A 12,986-nucleotide genomic window follows, 5' to 3' on the forward strand; every position below is an offset into this window, starting at 1 on the left:
ACACACACACACACACACACACACACACTTTCATGCACTAAGGCTGCAGACAGCGGGATTACTTTTGCACTTTAACTACTTTCAGCAGGACAGCAGGTGTGTCACACATCCTATTGTAGGGGCTCCTTTGTGGAGATAAAAAGCAATTCCCGTTAATGTAATCATTCCATTTAAGAATGAATACCTGGTTTAAAGTTAATTTTAAGTTAAGTCTCCAGGAAATGTCCCCTGCAGTGATGGAAACATGTCTACACCTGGAACACACTGACTCACTGATTCTCCATCTGCTTGTCTTTGATCTGAAGGAAAATCTTGAAAAGGTGATCTCACCTTTATCATGACTCTATAAAATGACACACTCATCATTGTTGTGCATTATTATACTGAGTTTATAAAAGAAGCTTGTTTTGAAGCTCTCTCATAGCGACCATCATTATCTGAATAATATTTTGCATCGTGGTGCAAACTAAACCACAACCTGTAGACAAATCAGGTGTCCGCAAAATGACTGTGAAAAGCTCCAACGTCCACGTATTTGTGGCTCATCAGTCACAAAGCTGCTTTTATAAGCTCACTTCAAACAAACAATCAAACTGAGGAAGGATGGATGGTGTGCAGAGGCTACTGTCGTGTTCGTTCATTCATTTGTTTACTCAGCTGAATGCCAGTGGGTAGGTACACAAATCAGGTTTAGTTCACACTAGCAAAAGTTTATTCACCCTTACGTGACAAAGCCAGAGGTAAAGCAGAAAGAAACGAAACCTTTTCTTAGTTTACCCCGAAGATTCATGATATCTAACGAGCTTGGAAAATGTCCGCACCATGTATCTTTTATTATCTTTTATGTTCTTTCTATTATATTTTGTTTTCCTGATTCTGTCTTTCCCTCTTTTCCTTTCTTTTTCCTTTTTCTTCCTGTTTTATCGTTCTCCTCTTCCTTTTCATTTTGCATCTTTCCCTTTTTCCTTTGTCTTTTCTTTCCATCTCTCTTTCCTTTGCATTTTCCAATCCTCTCTTCTTGTCTTTCTTAAAAAAAAAACTGTTCCTAGTTTTGAAAAATGTCCTCGTTTGCCTCTTTTTGTTTTCTTTTCTCCTTTTTTTTTCTTCTGGAGCATCTACTTCCTTTGATTTCCAGACATCCTCTTTATGTTTCTTTCTACTCTTGAGGTGGGATTTTCTTCCCCCCCAGTGATACCGCCATAACTACAAAAACAGCCAATCAGTCCCTTTGTCTGCCTCACAGGTGCGTGCATGTCTTTCAGGACATCTGTGCTGTTGATTGCTCCATTCACACAAACTCAGGTGTGTTGACTTAGCCGCTGAAGTGCTCTGCACCCCTACAACTGACCACATTTTAAGAAACAACATATTTCAGGACTCACATACAAAGGCCTTCACACAGCCTATCTAAATAAATCCAATCCCTGAACCCCCCAATTTTTTTTAGCTTGCTGCTATTAAGAGATTCCCTTTTAATTTGCTTATAGTGTAAATAGGATAAAATGAGTATAAACTGTAGATTATGATGGTAGAAAGTCAGAAATCTGCGATGCACCCAACAGCAGTAGATCAGAGATGTTGATTAATGAAGTCCATTGATCTGAAACTGAAATGAGAACTATTTATTTAGCAGTCTAAGCAGAGAGGCCTAGACCCCATCTCACAAGAGCCATGAGGTCTTTTCTCAGTTAGATATGCCTGAAACACTTCATCTAGAGGGCACCCAGCGCACATCCTGGTGCTTGAACCACCACAACAGCATCTCTATTCTGAGCCTCTCCTTCACGACCAAGGCCCTCTGCCAATCTAATACTGAGTACTGCATCTCTCCTGTTTGTCAGTCTTATTTCATCAGTCACACTCACAGCCGTAGGTGAGAGTAGGAACAGAAATTGAGAGCTTTATTTTCAAACTCAGCTCTTTTTTTTTTTTAACCAAAATAAACCAACACAGCATCCACATCCCTGCATGTTTTCACCAGCCCACATGTCAAACTCCACCAAAATATGAAACATGAAGAAAGTAAAAAAACAAAGAAAACAAAACAAAACCCCCACGAAAACTATTTACTGCCCTAAACACAGCTCACTGTCATAATACTTCATAAAACTGAGTTCCTTTCAGACTTCCTTCCATCCCAGAGATTTCCCCTTGACTGGCTTTGGAACGCCAGAACAACTGGAGGCAGCGGCCGGATGGAGCTCTGGGTGGTTCTGCTTCAACTGCACCCAGTCAGGCGTGGAAATGGTTTGATTGATAGATAAAAATCTTTTTTAACTTTGCTTCTTTGAGATGGAGAAAATTTTAAACGCAGTATGTTAACAGTATTTAGGCCAAGGCAATAATTGTTTTTTGTTTTGTTTTTTTGTCCCTCCTTCTTCTGCTGCAGGAAGAGAGACATTTAAATATGGATCCAGGTATTTGAATAAACACAGATGTTTTCCATGTTTCCCTCCCAGAAAACAGCAAATGACCTGGCAGGCCACAGGTTTCAATGATGCTGAGTGACAAATCAAATCTCAGTTACGCCTTTCAGTTTTTAAACCAAGGAGACCAGATCCTTTTCCAAAGTGACTTTAGTAAACTCAGCTGCAGACAGAAGGCTAAAGTGCAGCAAGTGAACACAAAACACAGGGTTCTGGGTTGTTGACCCAGTGTTTTCAGTTTGTTTATATTCTCTGCTTATTTTCCACGTTTAGCCATCTGTCTGTGTGCATTATGTTCTGTTCCACTTCCTACGTATCATTAGTTAAAGTACTCACCAGTTTCTAATGGTTATGATTAGCTAGTGAATTTAAACCCTCAGTTCCCTCAGTTAATGGTCTTGTCATTGTTGTTGCCAATCTGAGTGAGCTTCAGTGTGTTTCCAGCTCAGTTCAACTAGTCATGCAGTCGCTCAGTCAGTCTATCTCCTATGTTCTGTTCATCCTGTCCACATAATAAATACCAGCCTGCGTCTGGGTCCTCTCTTCTCCACATCCACACAGCGACGCCCTGACAGTAATATCTCAGTGAAACTGGTGAGTAGTCCAAAGTGCTGATTCTCAAGTGGCATCATTTGTGGGTTCATTGGCACCTTGAAAGTCACCTAGCCATCATGTGACTTATAAGAGCAATATAACAGTCAACAAGTGGATGAGTGTTAAGTGGTCTGTGGTGAATCGAAGCACTTAAGCCTGATTTAGACCTCTGTGGCAAAAAAGAGCCTATGACACAACCCATGTGAGCGGCTGACATGGTTGCCAGGATTTATGCTTGTGCATTATGTGTTAATTACTGTGTGGTTGTATTCTGGTGCTTATATGAAGTAACAGCCAATAGAAACAACTTGTGTTGTGCTATTTTTCTCTCAAATTGTTCCACTTCTTTGTATACTCCCCCACATCAATTCTGATAGTTTCAGCAATCTCCTTCCAGGATTTTGCTGATTTGTGAGTCCTCATGATTAATTTTCTTATATTGAGAAGATGATTGTTATTCTCTCACTGATAAATTCAAAAACTGTGGTGAAAAAGTCGCAAGAAGTTCACAGGAGGACTAAATGGTCCTGAACAGGCCGGTCACAACAGTTGCGGGCTGCGTCATGCTGAAAGTTTTTCCTTCCCACTGTCGCCACGTGCTTGCTCAAAAGGGGTTGTCTGATTGTTTGGTTTTCTCTCTATTTTTGTAAGTTCTTTAACTTACAATATAAAGGGCCTCGAAGTGACTGTTGTTGTGATTTGGCGATATATACATAAAATGGAATTCAATTAAAACATCTTTTATTCCCATTTTTTATTTCTGTTGGAACCCATAACTAAAATTAAAATGTAATCACGATGAAACTGCAGTTTTTGCTTCTGTAAAGGTAAGAACGGGTATTTTACCAAAAAATTGGCTAAAACACTCAAAAAGCCTGAAGCATCTCTGCATATGTCCTTCAACTATTCTTGTAGTGGAGAGTGTTAGACTCAGAGAGTGCCACTGTAATTTCTGTTGTTGTTTTGCATACCAGAAAAATTATAGTTTTGTCATGATACTTCAGCTCATTGTTCTCATTACTCACCACCTGCTTTGAATTAGTGTGCAGGGAGGAGAGCCGGAGATGTTTCAACATTTACGTAGCATTCCCCTGTGAGCATCACATGATCGCAGTCTGACACGTTGCTCTCACAGTGTTTATTTAGTAGATCTGTTTTCTGGGAAGGAGACAACTAACTAATCTCTCTGCGAAAGCGTGGATGACATGTGTCTCCAGTGTGTTGTTAGTAGTTGTACTTTACTACCTTAGCAGCTCAGTGCTTCTCTACTGTTTGAATCCTGTTTGTGTTGTTCCAGCTGAATTTGACTGTAGGGAAACCAGTAGGTTCATCCACTCGTACTTCACTCACTGTCTCACCTGGCAGGAACTCCCTATTCAAATGTCTCCCTCCCAAAGTAAAGAGTGAACAGAAACCACATGCATACCAAAACATCAAAATGTGGCCCTTAAGGTATATAAAATTGTTATTCCAATAAGGGATTTTGTATTACATACTCGTATTTCTCTATTTGGTTTTTTTTTTTTTTTAGTTTTTGCTTTTTTTATCCTTTATTGTCCCATGTCTGTTTTTGTTCTGGTCAATTTCTATCATTTTCCTTCTATGCTTTCCTGGCCACGTCTCCCCAGAAAGAGATTTTAATCTTAAAGGACTTCCTGTTTAAATAATAGTTCAATAAAATGTGAAAACAACTGTGGGTTAAACCCTCCATCAAACAGATAAATGTTCAACTCTGACCGTGTTTTTGTTCTCTTTCACTGCAAGACTTTGAGGTGGGTCAGGTTCCTTTTGTTTGATTAAAGGGGTGGAGGAAGTGCAGAAATATTTACCTTTCTCTTGTCTAAGATGCTAGCATAGGCGAAACACTGAACAGTTAGCATGTCGACCGTAGCGTGTAATGCTTATCCAAACCACAGACAGTTAGGGACTTGACATCATTGATATCCTTTTGATATAAAGGTTACATGGAATGAAAATATGGATAATTGATGTGGTTACATTTTTACATTTTATAGTGTGGGACTATACTAAAAATGTTTTATGGGGCCCAGGAGATTTCTTTGTTACAGTACCATAAGTGGACACTAGGATAAAGTGGCAGTAAAGGGAATTTCACATTATTGTGGAAAATTAGTGTGTAACTAAAATTCAAACTTTTTAAATGTATACTAGAGTCACCTTCATATCTGATAAAATAAAGTCCCAACACTCTCATTTCCCAAATCTGAACATTTGTTGACTTTTGTTGTTTTATAATGCGATAAACTAAATATGTTGGGGGTCACATTCACCCAGTCACACCAGCACTTCCTTCTAAGCTTTTAGCTTCCTAGCTAACATTCATACTGGATGAATCAGAGAGCAACTTGGGGTTAGCATCTTGTCCAAGGATACTTGGCATGCAGACTGAAGGAGCCAGGGATCAAACCACTAACCTTCTGATCAGTAGATGACCTACTCTACTCCCTGAGCTACAGCCTCCTGTTAGCTATTAAAATGATAGGGTGTGAATTTGGACGTGTATGAAAGGAAAGGTGCAGAGTTTACTAGAGTCCCCGGGATCATGCATAGACTACATGGACCATATGTGTTGGTTAGTGAAGTCCCATTCTGAAGTTTCAGTGTTGACTGCTGTTGTGTTGACTATTTGAAGCCAGACGTGACCATGTTTGAATGAGAGGACAGACTGCTGTCAGCCCATAATGTTAGCACTGAAACTGTAGAGTACTAATAAAATGTGCGAATTTTGCTCCCCTAAACTGAATTTGTTGACAAACTGTACCTCACAGCAGGCCATGTTTATTTTCAGACTACTCTACCTGAACGCTTCCAATGCTTTAAAAGGCACCAGCAACACAAATAAATGTTACCTAACTCACTCCTGGAAAGGTAAAGCCATCAGATAGTAAGCAGTTACAACTGCCTGTGCTGAAAAGCCTGTCAGCTAAAAAAAGCCTGCACAGTTAAAGGATATAGATAAAGATAACACCAAAACAGTATTTTGTACCAGGTTATAAACATTCTCTTTAACACTGTAAAGCCGGACGTTTTCATCTGGGACTATATGGGGATTTTCTTTTTTAGACTCTGCCTCAACTGCCATTGAAGAAAGTGAAGTTTTTTCTGTTGCACTTCCTATTTGGCTTCTTTTTCAGCCCTGAAGAATAGAGGTAGACCCCTTACAATGTTCAAACTACCTGCCTAATTTTGTCTAGCTCCCCTCATGAATCGGTGGGCAAAACATGACTCTTGCCTGTGACGTCACCATAGCTATTAAAGGGTGACCTATAGTTTTTATTGTATTTGTTCAGATCAGTGGGGCAGTCAATGAATAAAGCTGTAAAGGTCAAGACTGAGTTAAATTCAAAGGAGTGGGTGTAAGACCATGGTACAGGAAACACACACACAAGCGCTGGTACATATGTCTTTGTGAGGACTCTGTGACATAACACATTCTCAAGACCATAACGCAAAAATGAAAGCCTCCCTATTCTTACTGAATACTGATTCTAATCTAAACCTGAAAAACAAATCTGAACCTAAAGAAAGCGATGACCAGACACAAAGTCCTCATAAAGCTAACATTAAAACCAGCAGGGACAAACGCACAAACTGGCAATGGAAATCTCTCTTGGACATGCCGAGTACCACTTCCTTTTCCTGCCAAGCAATCAGACAGCGCTGCCACTACCCTATGCAGCATGTTTGTGTTAAAGTTTGTGTTGGAGATAGTGAAACATCAGCAATTCCAGAAGACTCTGGACAATATTCGGAAAAAGATGATCTCATTTCTGTTGAACTTGTTCTTGTTTTTTTACTTCAATCTTCTGGAGTTTTTGAATTTTATTGAAATAACACATATAAGAGAAAGTTAGTAAAAATCAGAAACTACTAAAACATAAATTAATGTTTTCCTGGTTGCACTCCTCTTTTGATGTAGTTGATAACAAACGTAACATACCGGCAGAAAAGCTGGTAGGTGTGTAATGAGCACATTAACTCTGAAGCAGCCTTCATGCACGACTTCCGACCTACAAAAGGCTTTAGTGGACTCTAGCTGCAATGTGTATTTTTGAAACCCTTTTGACAAAGACAACATGCTTGACACACTTCATAGTCAATACTCTGTGAAATGCTCCAGAAGCATTTAGGTTCATAACAGGGATGTACTGATTGTTGAAATCTCTTATTAAAATATATGGTTAATGTCATTTGGGGGTTTATTTGTTTTTGTGACTAATTTCACTCATTTTCAGTACAGTCCTTGTACATTTCCAAAGTTTTTTTTTGTTTTATTTATTTTATTTTATTTGTTACATAACTTGACCCAGATATTCAGTAATAAAAGGTCCCTAACGCAGGGGATGAATCGGTGTTTACACATAACAGCCAATTTGGCAAAGTTGCCAAATTTTAAACTGTATCTTAAGGCAAAAAAAAAAACCCTACAAAAACTTTTAATGATTCGAGAACTCAGAAGAACTGTTTGACAGCCATGAAAATAGTATTTTTGCACCAACAAGGAAATTCCCACAGAGCTATTAGCTGGAAAGCGGACAAGTGAAGGACCAAAGAAGTGGCAGGACTGAAGCTCTATCTACAGCTGATCACACAGGAGGTGAGGGTAGGGATGTCACTGAGCTTATACTTAGGCTACCTCTCAACACAATAAAAACACAGTGATACATGTTTTGCTTCTGGGCCTAGAGTTGATCCAATTCTACCTACTGTTTGCTGAAGCGTCTTCAAGTGGTCTCGGGAGAAGGTTGGCTGTCAGGAAGCCATTCTTAAGGAAGCAAACCAAGGCTGAGGTATGCCAGTTACTGTGACAACAACTAAACTGAACATCGGTAATAACACCTTTTAAAGTCTCATGAATCTAAATTTGAAATTTTTAGTTCAAATTGTCATCGAGATGTATGGAGGACGTCAACAGGAAAGTACAACCGCCATCCAGTAAAACAGTGGAGGCTCTGCTATGGTTTGGGGCTACATGTCAACCAGTGGTGTTGGAGATCTTTTTCAAAACTGATGGAATTATGAATTTACTATCAGTACCATCAGATTTTGAGGCACCATGCAATACCTACTGGAAAGCATCTGATTGGCAAGAGTTTAATTTTTCAGCATGACAGTGATTCCAATCACACTGGCAATACAGTTAAAGCATATCTGTATTTAAAAAATACTGAGTCATGGATTGGCCTCCCCAGAGCCTGGATCTCAACATAATTGAGAAGCAGTGGGATCATCGTGGGTTTGACACAGAATGGAACAAAAGGCAGCTAAGATCCTAAAAAGCCTCTAGCATAGACTGAAGACTACTTAAAGAAACTACAAGAAAAAACACCCACTTCTAACTGTCTGACCAAAACATAAAGAAATAGTAGTTTGCTCAAGACTTTTGCAAAATACTATAACTGCATCTCTTCTTAATACTTGGATGTATTTATTTCTTTTTTCTGTCCAAATGCCTAAAACCGCCGCCACTCAAGGGGCCTCACACCAGGACACTAACTCTTGCAGGTAACTGAAGCTGATTAATGACTTTTAGCAAATGTCTAACTGACAGCCCAGTCATCAACTTGCTTGCTAAAGCAACAGAAAGACAGACTTGTCAGGTCAGGCAGAGATGCTGAAGGTGGTGCTGCTGCATTGTCCCACAGGTCCAATGGTGGCTGCTGAATTTTTAGGCATTTCTAGAGCATCAGTAGGACTTAAATGAGCCAGCATTACTGTGGTTTACATTACTGTTGCATCAAATTTGATCAAGTATGTGAGTTAAAGTTTTAAAACAGGTTCAGCAACATCAGTATCACAAATTTACTCTTGTAAGAACATTATTAACCATCTCACTTTTGAGTAGGTGGGATCTCACGCTGCCCTGGTGATAGGGATCTGAACGGGGTCTCTCATCCAGACTGTTTTGTCCATGTGTCGCCTTACAGATGTGAGGTATCACTGAGTGACCGTGGGGATTTCCTTCCCCCTGAAATAAAACAGGGGTGTGACAAAAGGGTCCAGTTTGACCCATTTGGATTCAGTGATGCGATTACGCCACTATATAAAGTGTACTGTTACTGCTGTAGTGGTGATGCTAACACTACACAAGTCCCAGACCAGGAGGGCTGCTTTCCTATTAACCTCCATCAAAGCAGACATTAAGGCCACTGATGCTGGCCGTTAGAAAGAATTCAGGCTTACAGCACTTCCAAACTGGCTTCACTATTCAGACCTGAAAGCAACATCCATCCATAACATACACTCAGTGGGCCCAATACAATGCACCACTGTTGCCCTGCACCACCCGTTTTCAGTGGGTGTCACACATTCTCACACTGCCCAAACAAATCTCACACCAAAAGCTTCAAAGCCACTCCTTCATTAAAAAAATATGTTCAACAAGTTCTCTCAGCACAGGACAAAGTCTGGTATGTTTTCACAAAAACACACTTTGTTTGCAGGGAAAATCACACACACAGAGAAGCTTCTCCACAAAAACAAAAAACGCTCATATGTCTCCGTCCTTCTTTCAAACACTGACGAGCCTGTACACTTCTTCACCTCAGAGTCAGTCTATCATCTCTGGAGTTCTGGATAAAGCAATTCATCTCATGGACTATTTTTCCATCACCTGTGAAACTTTGCATCTGCAAATATTGTCTTTGCTCTTTTTTCTTTAACTGCAGGCTTTCTGCATTAAAGCAGCTGCTCCTGATGCACCTAGACCTATAAGAGTTTTAATTCCTCTGTTTCAGGCTTTTTAAATGACTCTACGGATATTATTCACAATCAGTGGTGGGCAGTATATCAGATATAGCAGTCATATTTTAACCATAATATGACTTTATCAAATAGTTCTACTCCAGTGAAGAGACAAATAAGAGGTTAAATTCATGATACTCCTGTGAGTCAGAAGCATTGTTGTGGATCTGAAGAGGAAACCGGCGCTGACAGTATACTCCGAATTTAATCACACTATTTATTAATCCACAACTAATTCACTTCAACAGGGCAAATATCAAAAACACAATAATTTGTGAAACATACATGTACCAGCAACAACTGCATATTTACACGATGGCATCATAGCATTGTCTTGATACATGCTCAGTCTTCCAGGTCAGAGTTTCTATATAACAGCTCTTACTGCAAACAATAAACTGTTATTACTATATTAGACAAGGTTGAACTAGACGTCCTAAAAGCCAGGTACACACAACTAAGTAACAGTGTATCAGATAGCGGTCCAGTCCTCTCTTAAAAAGCTGTAATGGTTATGATGGCAAGTGGCCGACAAGCTATTCTATTTAATTCCACTGAATTGTGTTGCATGGTGTTCTGTGTTTACAAGCATCAGCAGCAGTGCACCTGCTGCTATCAGGAGAGTTAGAACACAATGAATGAAGCAAAGACAAAAGCAGTTTGGACTTATTTCATGTCTGGTACTGCATCTTAAAAAAAAAAAAAAAAGGTGCCAAATTATGGTCAGGCGAGTGAGCGCTGAAATGCTCCACTCACAATACGACCGCAACAGGCGGGTTTAAAGCTTGTAAGGAGGCTAATCCTGCTGCTGTCAGCTCCGGTTATATGACCAAACTAAACTGAGATGAGTAAATATAAACCCTGTAACTTTATTTTTCTTCCATGCGTTTATTTGTTATGTTTTATTTTACAACGTTAAGAAAATAAGATTAAAGTTGCGTTTGATGTTGTCTGATGGAAGAATGCTTCCCAGTCTCTTCCTCGCGGGGACGGATAGTCAACAACTAATCATTCAACTCTGTGTCGGCTCAGCGCTGAGTACTGACACCTGAAGCCACGTGTCCATCTACAGAACCCATTTTAAACTCCTTATCTTCAGATTTTAATGAAGCTGGGGGCTTCGATCAGGCTGTTAACGGATGTGTGCACAGAGAAGTACAATGGAGGTGTTCACAGTCATTTCCACAGCGCACAAGTGCGCACAGAACACATGACAGTGACGGTACACTCACCCCAGCGTGCTGATGAAGCCGTTCACCGTGCCCTCGGCATACAGGGATACAATATCCCCGATGTGGAGGAAGCTGGATGCAGAGTCAGACATTCTGCAGCTGATTTATTTCAACAGCGAGAGGAACCCGCAGGTAGAGCCGAGAGAGAGGAACCTTCTCCTCCCCTCCTGTCCTTTCCTCTTCTCTCCGTGTGTGGAAGTTCAGAAGCAGCGAAGAAAGTAAAAGTTTCCTCCTCGCATGCAGCAGCTGGAGTCCTGAGAGTTCAGAAGAAGCTCTTTACATTCACCCCGCTTCAGTCCTGCCGCCTTCACGGACTCACCGGCGGCTGCTGCATGACAGCGAACTGTGGAAGAAAAACACTTTGAAGGAGCTCGCAAACTTTTCACAACAGGAGCGCAACGGGGACCCACCGCTGATCCGTACCCGAGTCTGCTGAGAGGCCGTGTGGAGCACCGGAGGAAACATCTGTGTGGAGATCGTGCCGCAGGTTAAAGTGTTCACGCAGAGGCGCAGACACGCAACGCGAACCTGTTCAGTCCCTCCCTCTCAGTGTGTGTGTGTGTGTGTGTGTGTGTGTGGGGCCGTGCACGCTCGCGCGCTCGCGCGCTCACGCCGAAGACTCGGGTACTACAAACCAGGAAGTGAGTTAAGGCGTTGATAAGGCTGACAGACGGCTTCAAGAAAGGAAAATTGCACACACACACACACACACACACACACACACGGGTGTAGTGAACGCAACGCGAGCTCGGAGGCCGGTGTGAGGCGTGCACTGGCAGCCTGCAGGACGTGTCCGTGCGCTCCCGAGTTTGGTGACTTGTAGCCAGAAACGGTTCAAATCAAAAATCGGTCAGAATATTTGATCATAACTACAGCGAGGAAAAAAGATACAGATAAACTGGACCTCTTGTGCAACTCTGTGCAGCCACTGCATGTAAAAAGGCTGCGCAGAGTTCAGATGTTATTTTGCGATCAATAAAAGTTTTATAAAACTGTTTATGCAAGTAAAATTCAGAATTCTGCTTCTAAATGCTTGTATCATAACAACATACTTATTTATAACACATCTAGTATAGTACAGGTTCACATTTTAACAAATAAGTAAAGCACATTTAGAATTCACCTGCCACTTCATTAGGTACACCAGTTCAATCTTTTATTAACACAAAGTATGCAGAAGAGCACCTCTGAACGCACAGTGCATTAGATCTTGGCGCAGATGGGCTACAACAGAAGACCACACCATCTGCCACTCCTGTCAGCTAAGAACAGGAAACTGAGGTTACAGTTCACAAGGGCGTGAACTGATAGAAGGCCTACACTTTTAGTCTCTTAGCAACAAATGAGCCTAATTTAAATAGCACAGCCTACATGAGCATTGTTGATGACTACGTTGGTCTTGATGGCTACTTCCAGCAGGATAAAGCACCGTGTCACAAAGCTCAGATCATCTCAAACTGCTTAAAGGTAGAGATAGTGTCTGTCTCCATGGAGACAGGCACTATCTCTACCTTTAAGATTAGGCTTCAAATTTTCCTTTTTGCTAAAGCATATAGTTAGAGGTTGATCAGGTGACCGTGAATCATCCCTTATGCATACCCATGATGCACTGAGTGTTTCTTCTTCAGTCGCCTTTCTCACTCACCATGTGCTTATACATCTCTCTGCATTTAATCATAAGTTATTATTCATCTATGGGTCTCTTTCACAGCCTGGTTCTGCTGGAGGTTTCTTCCTGTTAAAAGGGAGTTTTTCCTTCCCACTGTCACCAAAGCACTTGCTTACAGGGGGTCATATGATTGTCTGGGTTTTCTCTGTATGTATTATTGTAGGGTCTACCTTACATTATAAAGCACCTTGAGGGGACTGTTACTGTGATTTGGCGCTGTATAAATCAAATTGAATTGAATTCAGTTTCTTGAACATGACAATGAGGTCACTGTATGTCAATCCAATAAAGCACCTGTGG

General features: G+C 40.9%; 1 protein-coding gene across 1 annotated transcript in view; it reads right to left on the reverse strand.

Annotated features, from left to right (window-relative positions):
* Window positions 1-11,529, reverse strand: part of itpr3 (inositol 1,4,5-trisphosphate receptor, type 3) — an 86,952-nt gene extending 75,423 nt beyond the window's left edge. The window contains exons 1-2 of the mRNA XM_039604455.1: window positions 11,441-11,529; window positions 11,018-11,360 (exon numbers count right to left, since the gene is read on the reverse strand). Coding sequence (XP_039460389.1) covers window positions 11,018-11,109 — 92 coding nt within the window. The 5' untranslated portion in view covers window positions 11,110-11,360; window positions 11,441-11,529. The remainder of the gene's footprint in view (window positions 1-11,017; window positions 11,361-11,440) is intronic.
* Window positions 11,530-12,986: the final 1,457 nt, after the last annotated feature.

The sequence above is a fragment of the Oreochromis aureus genome, linkage group 20 (assembly GCF_013358895.1).
Source record: "Oreochromis aureus strain Israel breed Guangdong linkage group 20, ZZ_aureus, whole genome shotgun sequence".
Classification (NCBI taxonomy): domain Eukaryota; kingdom Metazoa; phylum Chordata; class Actinopteri; order Cichliformes; family Cichlidae; genus Oreochromis; species Oreochromis aureus.